This window comes from Olea europaea, chromosome 10 (genome assembly GCF_002742605.1).
Source record: "Olea europaea var. sylvestris chromosome 10, O_europaea_v1, whole genome shotgun sequence".
NCBI classification, from domain to species: Eukaryota; Viridiplantae; Streptophyta; class Magnoliopsida; order Lamiales; family Oleaceae; genus Olea; species Olea europaea.
The window spans coordinates 42,570,283-42,589,313 of NC_036246.1; the positions used below are offsets into that span (position 1 = coordinate 42,570,283).

The 19,031-nt window shown below is 36.8% G+C and overlaps 1 protein-coding gene and 1 long non-coding RNA gene across 4 annotated transcripts; one reads left to right on the plus strand and one right to left on the minus strand.

Moving 5' to 3' along the window:
- Positions 1–253: 253 nt before the first annotated feature.
- On the plus strand, positions 254–15,917 carry LOC111402360. Of its 3 annotated transcripts, XM_023030596.1 has the most exons (10): positions 254–1,673; positions 2,262–2,389; positions 8,935–11,294; positions 11,410–11,549; positions 11,625–13,478; positions 13,651–13,699; positions 13,794–14,035; positions 14,157–14,264; positions 14,400–14,609; positions 15,186–15,917. In XM_023030596.1, the coding sequence occupies exons 3-10, from the start codon at positions 9,063–9,065 to the stop codon at positions 15,418–15,420; spliced, it is 5,070 nt and encodes a 1,689-aa protein (XP_022886364.1). In that variant the 5' UTR covers positions 254–1,673; positions 2,262–2,389; positions 8,935–9,062; the 3' UTR covers positions 15,421–15,917. The 3 variants fall into 3 exon arrangements, with proteins under 3 accessions (XP_022886364.1, XP_022886363.1, XP_022886365.1); XM_023030595.1 differs by lacking the exon at positions 2,262–2,389 and having other exon boundaries at positions 255–1,673; XM_023030597.1 differs by lacking the exons at positions 2,262–2,389; positions 14,400–14,609 and having other exon boundaries at positions 259–1,673.
- A 1,757-nt stretch (positions 15,918–17,674) lies between these two features.
- Positions 17,675–18,393, minus strand: LOC111402789. Its single transcript, XR_002704355.1, has 2 exons — positions 18,089–18,393; positions 17,675–17,983 (listed from the first exon to the last, which is right to left on the minus strand). It is a non-coding gene; the product is annotated as an uncharacterized LOC111402789 (long non-coding RNA).
- Positions 18,394–19,031: the final 638 nt, after the last annotated feature.

The window sequence follows — 19,031 nt, forward strand, 5'->3', positions numbered from 1 at the left end:
ATTAACTAACTATTATTTGGCCAAACTAATAATAAGTAGCCTATTTCAGTTTTCTTGGGTGCATAAATGAGGGCTGAGAAGCGCATGTGAAATATCAGTGCAAACAAATATTTCACAGAAAATGTACTTCTAAATTCTTTCATGACGGACCGAACATTAACTATGATTTTTTCATTCACAAATGTTCGTGAGCAGAATAATCAAGGAAATCTCTAAAATTCATTTTACATATATCACTTTTTACCCTAAAATATATACAGTAGATTGATCCCATCCTCAATTCCAGAATCTTATCAAACTAGTGTTTCTGATTTGATCTAAGTCAACAAGGTTTTGCAAACAAAATTGTACACAGAGACAATTCACATCTACATGAATGATTGGGTACGGAATAGAAGGAAGAATGACAACCCCCAAGTCAGCTTGTTCGATTCTCCATGGAGTTAAACCACTCTGAACAACGAGCTTAAACGTTAAAATGACCTCAACCTGATATCAGTTACCCCATAACTTAAATTGACAAATTTTTAAATTCAACTAAACTTGAGAAACTCCTAAACAGAATTGCTGAAATAAGATGTTCAATTAACACTCATTGAAATCCCCTCGAGTCCATAACTAATCAAATGTTCAGGTGTCCACATGTTAGATAATACTAACTAAATCTAAGATCCCCTTTTACTACCCTTGCACATCATGTAATGCTCTAGTATTCAACAAAAAAGATCTAATACAATTATTAGAGCCCAACAAAGATGCAGTAGCAAGCTTCGCATATTAAGAAAAAGGCATAGAGGCAAGCTTTCCACAATAAATTGCTGAAACAAAATGAGAAAAAAATGAAAAAATCTTTGTCCATCATCTACGATTCCATTGCCATCTTCAAATACTATTTCGACATTTGGTTTCGGTGGGCTACGTCTAATGGTGCGCGCTGGGCAGTCGTCCAGATGTCGGTCATGAAGAAACGGGCGATTTTCCTCTTGCTTGCGATTTTGGGTGAAATGAAGAGCCACAAGTCTTCCTCTCGCGTTACAGATTTGGGGGGAAATGACAATGATTTGATGGGAAATGAAGTGGGTGAATTGTTAAGAGAAAAACCGGTTTGCTTTTGTTTCCGATTTATGGATTTAATTCTTTTAAAAGGGCTGAAATTGAAAAGGGAATAAAAAACGAATTATTCTAATCCAACTCAACAAATTCAAAAATATGTAATGATTCTGTGGGTATTTCCTATCCCTTCTCTCTTTCATGCTCTTCGTAGGCCGGGACAGTCCCGCGCCGCGACAGGCACCGACGAACTTTCTGTTAAACAATTTCCAGAGCCATATTCGCGGATAAAATTTTGCCGCTGTAATTTCAATAATTTCAAAAAATCCCACCTATTTCCTATGCCACGCGGCGGAATCTGATAGGCAGATAACTAGTTCTTCAAAAGTCTGCCCCAATCAAATGCAGACTCTCGAGCCTCAGCCTCGGCCTCGGTCGAACCGTTCCTTATCTGGCACAGTTCTTTGAAAAAATTCGCAACTAATATCAAATTTCGCTCTCTCACTCAATTTCTTTCTGAAAAAGCTCCCCGTTGATATTTTCGCCGATTCAAAACCCTAGAGCAGAGTTCCTCAATACGATTTTTAGCTCCATTGCTATCTGTGTCCCATCTGAATATCCATGTAAGTCTCGTTATTTATTTCATCGCATAACCCTAACACTCTTTCCGCGCACAGATATGCGTGCGGGTTTGTTGCAAGAATTTTATTTTTTTAAGAATTCATGAATTGGCTAATGTTTTGGGATTTGAAGTGTGGGAAAGGTGAATTTTCAGCTTATCTGGATGTCTTGGTCTCTGATTTATGAATTGTGATGGATGCACTTCTTTTTATTCTTATCTTTTGCAAATTTGTGGAGCAAACGTCGTATTTGAATGGAATTCACTGGGTTTTGTAATATTCGTTTTTTTATTTTTATTTTTTTTATTCCAAGTTAGGTGTGTGAACGAATTCGTATGTGTATTTGTGTGCACTGTGAGAGAATATGCCTTCAAATTTGTCTAAGTAGTTCTGATAAACTAACACAATGTCCTAGTTCAGTGTGATTTTGTCTCATTTACTTGGCTGCTTTTCTTAATTACTCATCTTTTATTTTTTGAAGTTCTTATTACTGTTATTTTGGATTTCAATCGATGGGGAATCCTTATCTTCCTTATTTTCTTATTTTTTAATGGCTTCTTGGTGGACTGTGAGAATGATGACCTTGTTCAGTGGTCGAGCGAGGGAATTACTTATGACATATTTTATCATATGCTCAAGATCTGCTCAGATGGTTCTAATTTTATTGGAAATTTCCGTGGGATCTTGAAATGCATGGCTCGTATATGATAAAAAATACTGTAAGTTTTCCTGTGATTCCTTTTTTGGTGGTTCCAGTGTGAAACCATCACTCCAAATAAAATTGCAGTTTTTATTAGTATGGGAAACTCATATGTTAGGTAATTCAAGAAATAGGATCATGCCTCTGAATCGTTTGATCTATACTTTGATCGAACCACGGGGGAGGTGCAAGGTGAGATACCCATAATTTAATTTTATTCTAGTATCACTTTCGAAGCAGGTTGATTCTATACTCTTATGCTTTCTGCAAGCATAAAATAGAGATATAAGAGTGATAGTATGGTGATGCCAAGGCCTGAGTCTTGGTCTCCAGCATGCATGTGACACTCGTTGGACACATCAAACGTGACACGTGGTGTCTTTTCTTATTTGACATGTTGAAAACAAGACACCAAGACATTTGGAAATGACAAATGTCACATTAGGGCAAACATAAAACTTGGGCAAGTTAGAAACAGGGAATATTTATTAGAGTGCAGAGTGACCATTTAAAATGGAAAGAACCAAAATATAATCTGGCCAATGATGAATCTTCCATAAGGAGGGATCATGGAGAGAAATCTTATAATCTGGAAAACCAACCGTGAATCTCCTTATGATTCTCATTGACGATCGGAGGTTTATAGACCAACAACTAAGAAATTTTAGAATGGGGGGAGAGAGGGGGGGAGAGAGAGAGAGAGAATAATATGAAGTCTGGGCCTATTATATTTAATCTTGGGTAAATTACAGTCATCGTTCCCAATATTTTAACCTCGTGGGAATCTTGTACCCACCCCTTTTCATGGCAATTAGAAGCTCAAGATTTCATAAATAGCTGTTGCCTGCTCGTACTAATAGTTTTCATCCAAAAGTTTGTCAGCATGCCTTGAAATGACAAATTTGCACTTCAACTTAAATAAATAAGAAAACAAAAAATAATAAAAAATGAGAAGAAGAAAATTGTTTCGTATGAGCACTGTCTTGTCTCTCTATCTCATGCCCATATGTACTAGTGGTCCCACCCAATCTTGCACTGTGATGCCAGCCAAAGCTCCAACAGACCAGTCATTGCTGCCAACACTCCCTCGTTCCACTTAAATCAAAATTTTGGTTTCTCTGGCGGCGATGGTGGTATTGGCCGGACACAGTGGTGGGAGCTGGGGTTGTGTTGGCAGGTTGGGTTATTCAGGGTGGAGTTAGGTTCTGGGATGTTGCTGTATGAAGAAGATGATTAGTTGGTTTTTTTTTCCCTCCATATTTTTTATATTTTTGCTTGTCTTGAGGGCAAATTTGTCATTTCATGGTACACTAATAGACTCTTTGGATGGAAATTCATTGGTAAGGACAAGCAACTCTAATTAAAGAAATGATGATCTTAGATTGTTGCAGAAAAACTTTGGGGATGGCTACCCTTTAATTTAAACATGGGCCATTTTCAATGCCTGTTATATGGCCAAGTTATTTGATAGAAATAACCTTTCCCTATACGCCAATTCCTGTTCCATCTACAACCTGCAGAAACCAGATTCTCTTTTGGTCTTACTTTCAAATTACATTTAATTTCTTCACTCTTGAAAAAAAAAAAAAATTGAATTCTTAGCATTTAATTTTTAACCACTGAATCCCCATTTTTTTGAGAAATTACACATCAGCATGCTCATGCTTCATTGATAAGGACTTGCTACTGAAACTATAACCCACCGACCAATATAAGTTGCTTGTCACTTGCATATTGTAAATTGAAATGCACAACATTATTCATTGGCGGACTTATTCCATAAAGGGAAAATTGTCATTCCTGGCTGAAGGGTTGCTGTCTATTACTGAGAATATTTTGTTAGAGAAAACCATCATGATGCAGGATCAAGATTTCATTTTTTGTCCATCTCCTTGGACTGGAATTTTTAGATTGAGTTTTTTTGTAATCAAAATTAGTATTTCTTATAGGTTTCCAACTAGAACTAAGAATATTTTCATAATTGTTGTAGGTTTTGGAATTTTCCTAGTTTCTTAACTTTGTAATTTTTACTAGTTATGGCTTTGGAACTTTTCTATTGATTTATTCTTTCCCAGTGAGAATAGGGTTTGGAGATCTAAGGTTTGTAGAGCGTATAAATTAGCAGCACTGTTCAAACATAAATTGACATAGTTTATTTATCACTTCAGAAAACTTTGGTTTACCAAGTTTTAAGTCTAAAGTACTAGCTAGGTCTAGTATTTACTTCGATCATTGCTAATATCCTTTTCTTCTTTCAATTCTATGATTTGTCGTTAAATCTTGCTTTCTCATGTCATTGAATGTTAGTGTACTGGCAATTGCCAGAACTCTACTGTTTATTCAAGAGAAAACCTTCACGTGGAAATGGACAACCTGCACGATTTTCACTTCTCTTTCTTCCTTGAACTGGTTTAGTTTTGTTCAGTCCAGTACGCCAACATGCTATCAATGGCATAATCTATAGTTCCATATTGAAATAGCTTCCATTTATTGTCATAGTTAAAATCTTCTATAATGCCACCACCTCTTATTATTGTAAATGGAAGTTTCTATCCCTTGATATTGCTGTGTAATCGCCAGAAGCATGGGTAGCAATTTGGGAGAAATGCAGAAGTCCATAAAAGAGAAGGGTAGATTTATCCCTAAATTTACATCGTGTTAATCTTATGATCAAACCTAAATTTCCCTCTCTCGAATGTTCAAATTGACTAACATCTACTCATTCAATTAGCGGCCAATTAATTGAAATCATTAAAATTAGAACGCAAATAAACGGAAAGAAAATTTTCATAAAAATAACTAAAATAAATTCGAATCATGTTCTTAAGCTTTGGCTAATCAAACCCTAGAAGAATAGTTTAGTTCATGATAGAAGTCATAAAAATAATCAAATTCAAATAAACAAAATAGAGAAGAGAATAGAAAAACTAGTTTTTGTAGGTCTTTAATCTCCTTTGCAATGTTCTTGATCTTTCCTTGATTTCTTGATGATTGCTTCCTTCTTGCCCGGTTGAATTCTCTTTTGAATTGTGGTCTTTAGGTTTGTATTTATAGTATATTGAAGTTCTGGACGAATTAGAGTTGGATTGGGCCAAGAAAATAGTCCAAAAAATTCAAAATTCCTTTTTTCTCGCCCGGATTCGTTGCGGCGCCCACTTCGGGTGGAAAAACAGCACTGTGTATCTTTTAGTATTTTTAACATAACTTCTCTTGATATTCAATTGAGGTGGATTTAAGAGGCGTTGGAAAGCTAACTCAAAGAGTTACAACTTTGCTTCAAATATCATTTTTTAATTCGAATGTTTGCTATGTCGAAAATGAGTCTCAATATGATACTAAAAATTTGGAGCATAACTTTTTCAGTTGGAAATTGATGTGTGATCATACTTTGATTATATTTCATTCATTTGCCTTTTTTCTTTATCCAATTGATTCCTAGCACTCTCGAATATTCATTGTGAGGTCCGACACAACTTTTGAATATTTGCACTTTAGTCCTCAAACTTTGGATCTCTTACCATTTAGCCCCTTTTCCAATTTTGTCAACTTTTTCTTATTTCGTTCAATTTCATCAACCGATATCACAACATCAAACACACATTGAAACGCATAGGAATTAGTTAAATATCAAATTTAGATGGTGTCTAAAGTATGAGTGAAATACCTTCATCAATTAACCTATATCTTTCAAAGATCATAGGAGGGGTTCAGGTAGCAGTGCCCTGAAGTGATACATGAAATGACTTTCTTCATGTGCTCAGTCTCTCCTTACACTTCAATCTCTTCCTTGAATTCATAATGCACTAATTACCACTAATAGCTGCTAATCAGATATTACATCCAAAAGACCTCTACCCTACATGTTTGCTCCTACAGTGCTCAACTAACGTTTGTTACTCTTTATCTTTACTTTATGTCACCCAACTTAGCCAATTAATCGCCTAATGTGCTTAGACCTATCAAAAGAAAAAGAATTGTTTGGGGATCATCTACCTTGTGCTGGTGAAAATGTTTGAAAATATAGGTCCGACGTTGCATATTCACTTGTTATTGAAATTCACGTGTGCAGTGCAAGATAAAATGTGGAGTGACAAAGGAAATGCTAGCTTATTTATCTTCATAGAATGAAGAGGAAGAGCACTTGAAGAACTTACTTTGATTGATGATTTTATAGTGGATCGAGATAATGGCTTATTATACATAGAATCCAAACTTGTTGAGTGAAATTATGAGTACTCAAGTGTTTGAATCTACATAGTGGCAGTTGAGATGGAAGAATGGAACACGGAGAGTGGCTATTTCACTGTATTGTGCAACTCCTTTAGTGGAAATTCAATCCTACCGTTGCTATGTTTGGACTGCAGAGGGTCTTATTTTTCATACTTCTTTTGTGATATCATTAGTTTTTAAGATAAACATTGCAACATCAACAGTAAATTGAGGATGGTCAGCTTATTATTGTAGGATAAACTGCAACTTAACATCAAATTCCAGGGCATTTCCTATCACATGAGCCAGAATTTTTGCCAAATCTGGACTGTTAATGTACCTATGGCCTAAGGCTGTTCTGATGGTTTTAGACTGATTAAGCTCCTTCTACCTTGTAAAATTTGATGATAAACTTTCTAAGCTTAGTCTGATGTGAAAAAGGAGAATTTGAATATGCATATCTTGTGCAGAAAATCTGGCTATCGAGGATAAAATTACAAGTTAAGAGCAATACATTTTCCTACCGATTCGTTGTTATCAGCATCCAATTTCAAGTATCCATATGTTCCGTACATTGATTTGTAATTCATTTCTGTAGACAGTTAACATAGATGTGTAGTTAACATTTAGGTGCTACCAGTGAATCTTAGAGTTAACCTCTCATCAGAGGATTCAGGTGCTTCTTATAACTTTTTTTTTTTTGTAAAACTTCTTTAAGCTTCATTTTGCTACTCATTTTTTTTTTCCGGGGCAACTAGTTCTCACTCTTTCCACGAGTTTATGAAGAATTTAAATGTTCACCCACTTTTATGTCTGTTCTAGTACAATATAAGCTTTTTTATTTGAGAGCTTTAGTTCCTTTCTGTTTCCTACTTTTTGAAGGATTATACATTGTATTCTTTTTCGAGCTTCAATTTGTTTATATTTTTAAATTGTAATATGACAATATTAAAAATGACCTACGATTATTATGACGACTAGTAAGACATTTCAATCAATTTAATAAATGAAAATATTGAATGAAATTAATTAGTTTTTTATGACATTGTTGAATAAGACTCCAATTCTTTTGGTTTTTTATAGTTGGATTTTACTTGGTAAAAAAATAGATTTGTTGTGTGAAGGAGGAAAACTGAACTCTGGAACCTAGTCAATGGTAAATGGGAGGTTATGAAATGCTTGATGTAGATATAAGCGTAAATAAGCAAACACAAAACGCGCACGTTTGTATGTGCATGGAACTTCCTTTTTTAACATTTATGAGAAGTGGAGAATTTGGACTTGTATATGATTTTTTTTATCATTTGTTTTTTCAATTCTCTTCTTAGGCTATGTTATAGGATTTTTCCTCTGTAGTAAGATAAAGGAAACATAGCTAATTTAGAGCTCAGCATAGGGCTTTCTTCGCCTCTGAAGATATGTGTGGTTTTATAAGCATCATGGCCTGTACCTGTACACACAGATAGCCACTGTAGCACAATTGCAAACATGCATGTGCAAGTACACCTACACGTGCAGATATATATTCATTTATATTCTTGGGTGGAAACGAGACACAAGGAGAGTAGTGTTTACAGAACAGTTGCCTGCTCATAGAATTCAGAACATAGGTGTGGTTATGCCTTTGTTTTAAAATGGTGGTAACCATACTGTTATATTATTTGTTATCCATCACTGGTCAGTGTTTTGATAGTGTTATATTGAATTCATTCAACTGCTTTGGCATCGTATTTGAACGTGATTAGTTTTTGTTAACTGCACTTGACCATTCTTTCTGGACTCAATAAGGTTAAGCAGCTGGCAAAGGATTTACAATATTCAAGAGAAATAGCATGAGATTATAGTCATTTTTTTTTTCAGACATAACTTCAATTTTGATGTTGTGTGGATGGATACAGGTGAAGAAACTATTTTAAAACTTAAACTAGTGATATCTTTATTTATCAATTTTAGCATATCAATGCTTAAAAGCTGAAAGTTTGGGTTTGAATCTATGCCTGGAAGCGAACTTTAACAGCAATTTCTCTTAAGGAAGCCAGAGGCGAATTGTTGTAGTGGATTCTAATAAATATTATGGCCTCGTTTGTTTCCCATTTATGTAAAAATGAGAATGAAAAATATAGTCGTTACGGATCTTACACAAGAGATATAAATTCAAATATAATGGCTTGATGTGATGGATAATATTCATATTTTTCATTTTAATGGGAAACAAATAGGGGCTATGTCTACAAAACTCAGGTATTTATAAATGGCTGCTTGAAATCTAAAGTTAGCATGTAAATTCTTTTTGATAACTTCTGAAGGCAGACAGCCTGGAGATATTCAGCTAATGCCTTTTTGTTTTATGAACAGACAGAGATAGAGTATCGAGCAATTTTCCTCTTCATGCATCACAGAGCTTGAACTTCGGTCAATCAACTCTGAGGGCTGATTTTATTAAAAGTCAGTCCCAAAGCGAATGATTAGATTTGAATGGCTCGATGTACAACAGTCAGTTTCAACATACTAGGCAGAGTGAAGCAAACTTTCTGGCAATGGAAACAGACTCTAATCAGCTGAATCTTGTAAACTCTAGAGGCTTATCTATCCGTGCATTAGAGCAAAGGAGCGTTCTTGACCATCAAGCAAAATCTTCAGTTAGATTAGAAGCATCGGTATCTCCCGTCAGTTATGATCATTTTGGTGGTCAGCAGCAGATGAGTCATCACCATCCAAGCATGCTGCAATCTTTGCAGCATCAACAGGCTGGGTTCAACGAGTTGCAGCAACTACAACAAGAAATCATGTTAAGGAAAATGCAAGAGCTCCAAATGAAGCAGCAACATCGGCAGCTAGATTCAAGGCAACAAAATTTATTAAATCAGAATTTCCCCTTTCCTAAGCAGACATCTGGCCAACAGTCCTCCCCCCAGATCAACGGAGGTACTCCAAGTTCTGACACATTCCATTACCCTTGGGTGGCTGATCACGGTAATTCCAATTGGTCGCATCATGGTTATCCCACCATGCAAGAGTCTCTCAACGTTTCTCCACTAAACCTTGGCCAGGCACAGCATTCAGGGGATGTAGTCCCTCAACTGGCTGATCAATCTCTTTATGGAGTTCCTATTTCTGGCTCAAGGGGTTTAACTGTGAACCAGTATTCTCAGATGGTGATGGATAGACCTTCAATGCTGCAGACGTCAACCTTTTGCAATGCCCTTCCAGGTATTCAACTTGCAGATCATGTTAGCATGCAAGATGGGACATCAACATCTAGACACAGATTTCAGAATGAAAATTTGCTGGGAAATGTTTCTCGTCAAGCTCTTAATGCTGAGATAAATATGGAGAGTGCCCAGCAAGTGAATCTCATTCAAAGAAATGCAACTCAGCAGGGCTTCAGAGGGAGGCAGAATCAATCTATTTTACAGGAGCTCTCACATGAAAAACAGACAAGGCAATACTCTTCGAGTCAGAATGAAGTTGCCCTAGATCCTACTGAAGAAAAGATATTGTTTGGTTCAGATGATAATATATGGGCTGCTTTTGGCAAAAGTCCTAATATTAGTGGAGAGGTGGGTAGTTTGTTTGACAATGGCAGATTGTTGAATGGGATTCCTTCTGTTCGAAGTGGTAGTTGGAGTGCTCTCATGCAATCAGCTGTTGCAGAAACTTCGAGCAGCGATATAGGGCCACAAGAGGAGTGGAGTGGTCTGGTAAACAGCACCGAAGTCCCTTTAGCAAATCAGCACCTTTTGCCGTACAATGAGAGTGGTAAACAAGATGAATCTTTGGCTGATGACAATATGCAGATGCCTTCCGCATTCACTTCGGGTTCAGCTCCCCCTTCTGATGACAGCCGTATGAACAATAACTATCAGAATGCCACGGGGCTTGATCAATTTGTACACAAGTTTCAAGGTAAACCTGGTCAAACATTGAAGTCTGAGATATCTCTAAGACTTAACCAGTCATTGGAGGAAGCAAACCAGTGGTCAAATTGTGGTCCACTACAAAGGTCAGTTGCTGAAGGGAGTCAGCTATATAAAAATGTCTCACGACATTCTCTTGATGCAGAGAAAAATTCAAAGAGCACTTCTACAGCATGGAACTCCGAGCATAGTGGAAGAAAACAGCCAACCAATTGGAAAGCCTTGGGTCATGTAAAACATTCCATGGAAAATGGAGGGGACTTGAGTTTGAATGATGCTGCTTCCATGCCTAACTCAAGTGCCACAGGGTTCGATGCTGAAAACATTCAATTTGTTCAGAATAGTTATTTACTCAATCAAATGAAAAATACCAATCCTTTGGTTAAATCCCAAAGAGGTGAAGGCTTAGGGAGCATGCTGCACAGTACAAATGAAGGTAATCAGGTTTCAGATTCAGCTCATGGTTGTGACAGAGAGGAAGTTACAACACACGAGATGGACAGTTCTGATTTGAAGGGAAATTCTAATGAGAGTTTCCCTACCTTATTACAGCACATTCCTAGTAATTTGAGGGACCACAGTTCTGATGCTAGCGATTCAGAATCTCTGCCCACTGGCAAGCCAAAGTCGACTAATCAGCTTGGTAGGAAAGCTTCTGGTCCTCGCAAGTTTCAGTATCATCCCATGGGAAACTTGGATGAGGATTTGGAATCTGCTCATGGAATGAAGCAGCGTACCCATGCATTGATCATGTCCCAGCAAAATGTGCATCTTGGCGAGTCAAAGTTTTTTAATCAGGTCCCAAAAAAATCTACAGTGATGTTCAACATGATTTATGAATTGATACAATATGTATGTATATACTTTTAACTTTAATGTGTTAGAAAGTTTGAATACTTATTCTTATTTACAGGGACAATCTCATCTTCAGAGAGACAACAAAGGCCTTGAAGAGGGGCCATCCCGGGGAAGCCTTCCTGGTTATATGCCAAATATTTCTGTTCCTTTTAACAGATCTGTGGATGCATACACACCAAACAAGACTTCATTAAGGTAATTCTCTGTTCATGTTTGATTCCTTTAGTACTTATGTGCTACTACTTATTTAATTATTTGCATTTAATCCAGACAAAATATGCTGGAGCTTCTTCACAAGGTGGATCGACCCGCCGTTCTTGGTTCCATGATGCACTTCAATTCTTCTGAACAGAATGCATCATTTAAGCTACCTGAAACAGAAAATTATGATAGTTCTGTTGACCAACTCCACTGCAATAATTCTTCTTCCTCTCAAGGTTTCAGATTGCAGCTTGGTCCTCCATCTCAATTGATGCAGATTTCAGAACATTCACCGACTTCTGGAACTGTTCAACATACAAATGATTCACCACATTCAAGTCAGGCTGGTGCAGAAATTGGAGAGAAGGGCCTGCGCATGGTTACATCTTCAATTCAATCAGCGCCTTTTTCTGATGAACAATCCAAGACTCAGTTAAAAAATGAGAGATCTGAAATTCCAGGCCAAATTGAAAGTGGATCCACTCTGTATAAGATATCTGGAAATTTTTCTTCAATGCTAAATTCTGGCTCTGGCCTCTCAATAAGTCATCTTCATCATCAACAGATGACCAGGGCAAGTGGACAAATGTCAGTTAATCAGCATATTAACTCATCATTTGATAGAAATGCTTCCCACTCCATCCAGAATGGATCTAAGGAAACCTTTTTGCTTAATGCATCTTGCAGTACTCTACATGAAAATCATGTGTCTTCGGGGGGCACATCTCGGCAAACCAGCACTAATGATCCACAGGCAAGAGGATCAACTAATATGTCAGCTAGGGATCATATGCCTGCTTCTCAACCATTGGGCCCGCATGGTGCATCTGCACAGATGTTTACGTGGACCAATGTTCCTACACACCAACAAACTCTGGGTGCTCAGTTTCACAAGGTGTCGGCACATTTTCCAGAGTCACCCCAACCAAATATTGTGGAATCAAGTTCCTCTGTAATCCATACTGTAGGTGATCATTATGTGAGGAAAGGTGAGAATCTCCCATCTGAATGCAGTGGAATTCCTATGAACTCTGCAGTTGTTAGTGGGGAAGGGCTAAGGTTGAAGGAAAGCACTGAAAGGCTAGTAATATCTGCAAGCAGTGACCTAGATCCAAAGATGAACGAATCACATGGGAAAGTATCCTCTATCCAGTATCCTTTGGATGATTCTTCTGCTAATTCTTCTTCAAAACAAAAGGATATTGAAGCATTTGGTCGGTCTTTGAAATCGAATAGTTCTCATGAAAATTACTCCTTACTAAATCAAGTGCGGGCTATGAAGGATGCAGAGATTGATCCAAACATTAGGGTCTCAAAGAGAATGAGAGGACCAGATAATGGTCCGGATGTTCATCAAGTAGCCTTGGAAGAAGGGCAGGCAAATGAACATAATTCTATTAATGGAGATTCATTAGGTTCTAATGCTGCAGTTTCATCCGGGGATTCGAGAATGCAAATATTCTTCAGGTCGGCTGATAACTTGGAAAAGAATGTCACTTCTCAACATGGAAATTTAGCTTCTCAGGACGTGCTTGCATTTGGCCGGGATACTTGTCAGAGAATTTCTCCTGGTCCGCAGATGGCATCATCCTGGTTCAATAACTATGGAACTTCTAAAAATGGACAAATTTGGCCAATGTACAGCACAAGCATGGTCACCACTTCAAGAACAGCAGAACCGTCTTTTGCTCTTGGGAAATCTTCCAGTAGCTTGAATACACATAATTCCATGGGTGTTACAAGTCTAGTTGGTGGCACCCAACAAAGTTCTATTCCTTCATCGGTAGCATCTGAACGTTTCGCTTCTCCCGAGTCATTGCACATGGTAATATTGGAAACCAAGAAGCGCAAGGATGCTACTTCTGAACATCATCCTTGGCACAAGGAAGTATCACAGGGATTACAAAAACTAAAAACTCTCAGGTGGTTATCATGATTATCTACTTTTCAATTTTTTTGTTCTTTTTCTTTACAGACCCTTGTTTATATTATATAGTGGAGTTGAATAGTTATTTGATTTTATTACGTATGTTCGATGATAATTTGTTTCAATGTCCTCTTGTTTGATAATCTACATTCATTTTACTACTTTCAGGATGGCAGAAGTCAATTGGTGTAAAACATCAAATCGGCTAACTGATAAGGTGTGATGGTGTTGCTAACTCTGCTCCTCTTTTCTTCATGTACTTGATTACTCACATGGTCCTCCACATCTTCTTTCTTCTTTTCTGATGGCAGGTGGAAGATATTGACTTGATTGAAGATGGACTGCAGTTGCTTAGATCAAAGAGAAGGCTTATCTTGACAACACAACTTATGCAGCAATTGATTTGCCCTCCACCAGTAGCAGTTCTCTCCTCTGATGCTAGTTCAGATTATGAGAGCGTAGCTTACTCTGTCTCTAGAATAGCATTGGGAGAGGCTTGCAGTGCAGTTTCTCACTCAAGTAATTCAGATGTGTCTCATGATGGAGAAGACATGTAAGAAATAGTCATATATTGCCTGAAATTGTTCAATCAATTTATGGCAGTATCTTTCGGTCTTGTAATTTATTCAGATTATTTTGTTTGAATAACTAGCTCTTTACGAAATATATTGTAGACTTTCTACTAAGGGCAAACAATCAGAGGGAATTGGCGGTTGTCTTTTTGGAAAAGCTGTCACAGAGTTTATGGGAAGAGCAATGAAGCTAGAAAATGAGTTCTTGAGGTAAACTATCTTGATTTGTCCAATTTCTTGCGAGATGTATCCACTCTCTATTCACTTTGATGATAACTGTGCATTTTATAACAAAAAAATTGAAGTTAGATGTGATTTTTGCTTGTGATCCATGGAAATTGGAAGGTTTTATCTAGATGGATGGGAACAGAGTTTTCCTGACTGCCTGAGGTGCAGGCCTTCAGGTGTTCCTGATGCAACTAAGAGCTCAAAGTTTGACATTTTAACTTCCTTTTGTCAAGGCATAAGCCTTGAGTTACTGATCTGCATGCTAACAGCTAAGCCCCAGGCTCTGGGTTGTGCACTTCTTAAAGCATGTTTGGCTAGGCTCAAAAGGTGCTTAAACTCTATCATCTCACTTGCTGTCAAAAAAAAAAAAAAAAAAACTGCCTTGAAGCCAAACGTGCTGCTAGTATTCCCTTTCTTGGTTTTTTTTACCATCCTGAACTTTATGAGCTATTTATTTTTACGGAGTGAAGTTTTGAGTGGTGGTTTGGGCTATTTTAAATACGGTCCAACTGCAAAAATTGGAAAATAAATAATTGGAGGCTAAAGTGAGGAAGTGAAGAACACGTGCTTGCCCTACCCAATTCTATGTTTTTAGGTGCAAATAAGATTTTCAGTTTTGTTGAAATGTTTTATTATGAACTTTTAGATTGTTTATGGTTTGTAACGAGTACACGTTTGTGTCTTTATAATTTTTTTAATTTTTTTATTGGTTCATGGCGAGGGCTTATAATGTTGTTTCTGGAAGTAAAAATGACTAGATACCCTATACGCTCTTTTTATTTTTAATTCTTTTGTTCTCACTGCTTTATTCCTTTACACTTGTATCTGTTTCTATTTTGGAAGGGGTGTGGTGGTGGTGTCGTCTTTATGCTCTAGTACTAATTGTCAAATTTAATTTTTCAGACAAGACAAGAGTGCATCAATATTGGACCTGAGAGTTGAATGCCAAGATCTGGAAAAGTTTTCTGTCATAAATCGTTTTGCTAAATTCCATGGCCGGGGACAAAGTAATAGTGCTGAGTCACCATCAACCTCTGATGTCACATCAAGTATTCATAAACCTTTCCTGCAGAGATATGTCACTGCTCTTCCAATGCCTAGAAGTATTCCTGACTGGGTACAATGTCTATCACTATGATTATTACATTATTGATTTTCTCAGGTTTCAGGGTCAACTGTCTCCATCTTTGTCTGTTTCCCTTGGTTATATACTGGCAGCTGCCCGGACACAAATAGGATTATAGTATGAAAATGCCAAAGGGTGGACATGAAGCCGTCCCCTCAAACATGATTGAGGCTGTTCGATCTTTTGAATTTAGGCCATTGATGTCATTATTGAGAAATACCAGGTTACAGTTCATGTTTTAAAACAGTGAGAAATTTGGGGTGCCTCATCATTTTACCGACCAGGGAATAGTACAAGTGTGTCATGATTATTCAAATATATCAAGTAGAGAGGTTTCTTTTATATATAGAAGCAGGTATAAATGTCTTTTGATTGACGAATTATGGAACTTATTTTTTAATTTTTAAATTAATGGGTTATTTCCATCTGGAGTCTTTTATGAACGCGGTTCATGATTTAGGATTTCTTTTCAGGAGTAAGAAATTTGTTTATCTACTTTTATTAGAAGTGAAATGAGCATGTTATTTAATTTCAATTTTCACATAGGTGACGGCATTTTTCGGTGTGTGCCATCGACTTTTGTTTCAGAAATCAATAGTGAACTTGTGACCTCATGTTGTTAATGTATCTTCGGTGTTGTACAGTTTAGAATCATGTTCATTTCAGTTGTCTAGTATGGGAAAATTAGTGTTGACACCCCAGCATTTCAGGTAACGTGCTTTTGGGTCCCTGATGGGTTTCAAGGCCCCAAACCTAAACCTATGTAAATTTGTGAATTAAGTGTACACGGATAGAGATAGACAACGTGGACATTAAAATTTGCACGTGACTTCAAAGTTATGGGGGCAAAATCATCAAATCATTTTAAGTTCAAGTGCAGGAAAGATGACATCATCTTTTCGAGTATCTTTCAGATATTAGATGAATTAGATGTGAATGCTTTAGCTTTCTCAATTAATCATACTATCCACAGGGAAAAGCTTTCGCTCTTTTTGATTCTTTGAGATTATACTCGTCACTAAAAGAATGTTTGTTAGAACTCAAATCAAATTATCACTGATATGGATTCAACTCAAATTAGTGCATTACGACATTCAAAGCACTTAAATAGGTGACACTGGCATTATTATTGAGGTGCTTGAAGTCTTGTGCCCCTCCAACCTTGACTAGCACACAAGTACACTAAGGGAGGTCTCTTGTCATTACTATTTTTCGTAGATGATTGTTCTAATTCGAATTTCTATTTTGTGGGCACAAGATTGGCACCGTCATCAGTTCATGATTGCAAATTATTGCTTTTACCGGCATCAATTTGAGGGGTAATATCAATGAGATTGTCGAAAATTGCGTTCTATATTACTATTATACTTGTACTAAATATAGATATATTACTTTTATCATATTTAGTTTGATTTGGTTCTATTTAATGAGAGAATCTCTCACATTGAGGGGCATCAAGTTATAGAGTATTATTCAGTATATTTGACATTTTGTACCATTTGCTATTAGATGAAAAATAACTTAATAGGTTACTTTTAGCTAAGAACATGGTAAGATGCACTCAAAGTGCACTTATCAACAAAAAATAAAATTTATGATGCATGTGAATTGCATGCATTTATACATGCAACGCATGGACGCTTAATCGCAACCATGTTATTTATGTGTAAGCATTTGAAGGAGATGTATGTCACACATGAACCATCAGTAGGTCCTTGAGTCTTCTCATTCCTCTCATTACCATCCCATGATCTTTCGAATCATTTGGAGTTCTCAATGACCTGGATTGCTTGTTGAGGGGGGCATGCATACTCCGCGCCTCCTCGAATGATACAATGGATGCTGACAATTCCTCCGCTTAGTCTAAACAATAATGCTACTTGAACAATAAATTTGATAACAAATTTGACAATGTGTGAGTTGGCATACATTATACTCATTGATTTGAAAAACTGCTTTTAATTCAATGATTAGGATCTTTTTATTTTACACATTGTTAAATTTATTGTGCAAATTCATTGTACAAAAAGATTAGTCTAAATCATCTTCTGAATTACTCAAATCCTTATTAATATCTTTACTTTTACTCCACTAGAATCCAATGAATTTATGATGTATCAATGTCATGATGCTCCCATGGACTCTACCTTGTGTCCGTGTCTTACTCGAGAATTATTGGCTGTCTTTCCGGATACAAACATTTTCAAGATCAAGTACATCAAAAATGACTTCATGTGAGCATGTTTCTTTACCTTTTTCTTTTTCCTTTTTTTTGATCGGTAAATAAATTTATATTATATTGATCAAAATTGAGTAAAACTACTCTGGACATACCTGACAAACAATCCAAGCATTACAATGATCTAATGATCCAAAACAAGAGACGCAACACGAATCAAAACATTACAACTTCGGCTGATCAAGAACACGAAGTACCGAACTGTTGACGGGTTTCAAATCTTACGAGAGGAGATGAAAAACTTGAATCTTTCAAGAACAATTCATAACCATTCTGGCCTAACTTCACAACTTCGAGGAACTTGAAACTTTGAATTTGGACAGATTTTAACAAAATCTGCGTTGTTGGATTCGAAATTACCAATTGATGAAGGTAAAATCGAACAAAGATTAATGAATTCACATATGCAAGGGGTTCCTTTGAGCTAATCATTAAGGCTACCTTCGAATTCTGCTTTCCCGGTTGAAGAATGTTGAGCAGCATCATGTGAAGGGGAATTTTCAAATTGCTTACCTTGTAAATGGGCAGCACACATTTTTAGCAGCAAGAGAAAAATCCATATCAATGCTGAAAAACCAAGAAACCCGTATGGAAGAGGTTTATATGACTAGCATCATGCCAAGCGAGATTTCGAACCCAAGCTGAAAACTTCCAGGCGGCCAGACTGTCGGTGGAAAACAAGGGCTGCAAGAAACAGACCCAATATGCTGCCAAGAAGTAGACACTGTTGGAAAAAATGAGTAATGATTCACTTTTGGCAAAGATTTTTGGTGGGATCCGTTGTTTCAAAATGGAAGATCAAAGTTGATCCTTATTCTCCTCCGTGAGAGCATTAAAATCATATATTTATTTATCAAAATTGATGAATGGATAAATGAGAAATTAAAGCTCAAAGATGACCATTGGAAGATGGTTTATGTGAGAAAATAAAACTAGCCCCATATAAGAAAATGAAAAAAGTATTAACTACTTTATATAGGATTGCACATTGCAATGATGTAATCATGTGTAACATAGAGGTTCTCCCACGTGCGCGTGCAGGGGGTGCAAATCATGGATCGAAATTGCTTTCGGACCTTGAATTTGTATGCGGGCGTGACCTGCGTACACATATATTTTTGGAATGTCCACGTTTTATATTTTTTTACTTTCTTCAACTTACTTTTGAGTTTCCAAAACTCTAGCAGAAACTGAAGTGGCTCTGAAATGTCCACGTTTTGTATTTTTTTTGCTTTCTTCAACTGACTTTTGAGTTTCCAAAACTCTAACAGAAATTGAAGTGGCTCTAGTGTTTATTGCCATGGAGTTATTGGATAGATTTATGTTATATTAAATATCAATTTTCCAACAATTCATACACACGAAAAAAAATCTCTCTGTCTTG

Bases quoted from the DNA above. Each gene is read 5' to 3' on its own strand.
- LOC111402360 (XM_023030596.1), top strand. From the start codon at position 9,063: ATGTACAACAGTCAGTTTCAACATACTAGGCAGAGTGAAGCAAACTTT. The intron at 11,295-11,409 runs GTCCCAAAAAAA...TCTTATTTACAG, and splicing joins AGTCAAAGTTTTTTAATCAG to GGACAATCTCATCTTCAGAG. The intron at 11,550-11,624 runs GTAATTCTCTGT...CATTTAATCCAG, and splicing joins CCAAACAAGACTTCATTAAG to ACAAAATATGCTGGAGCTTC.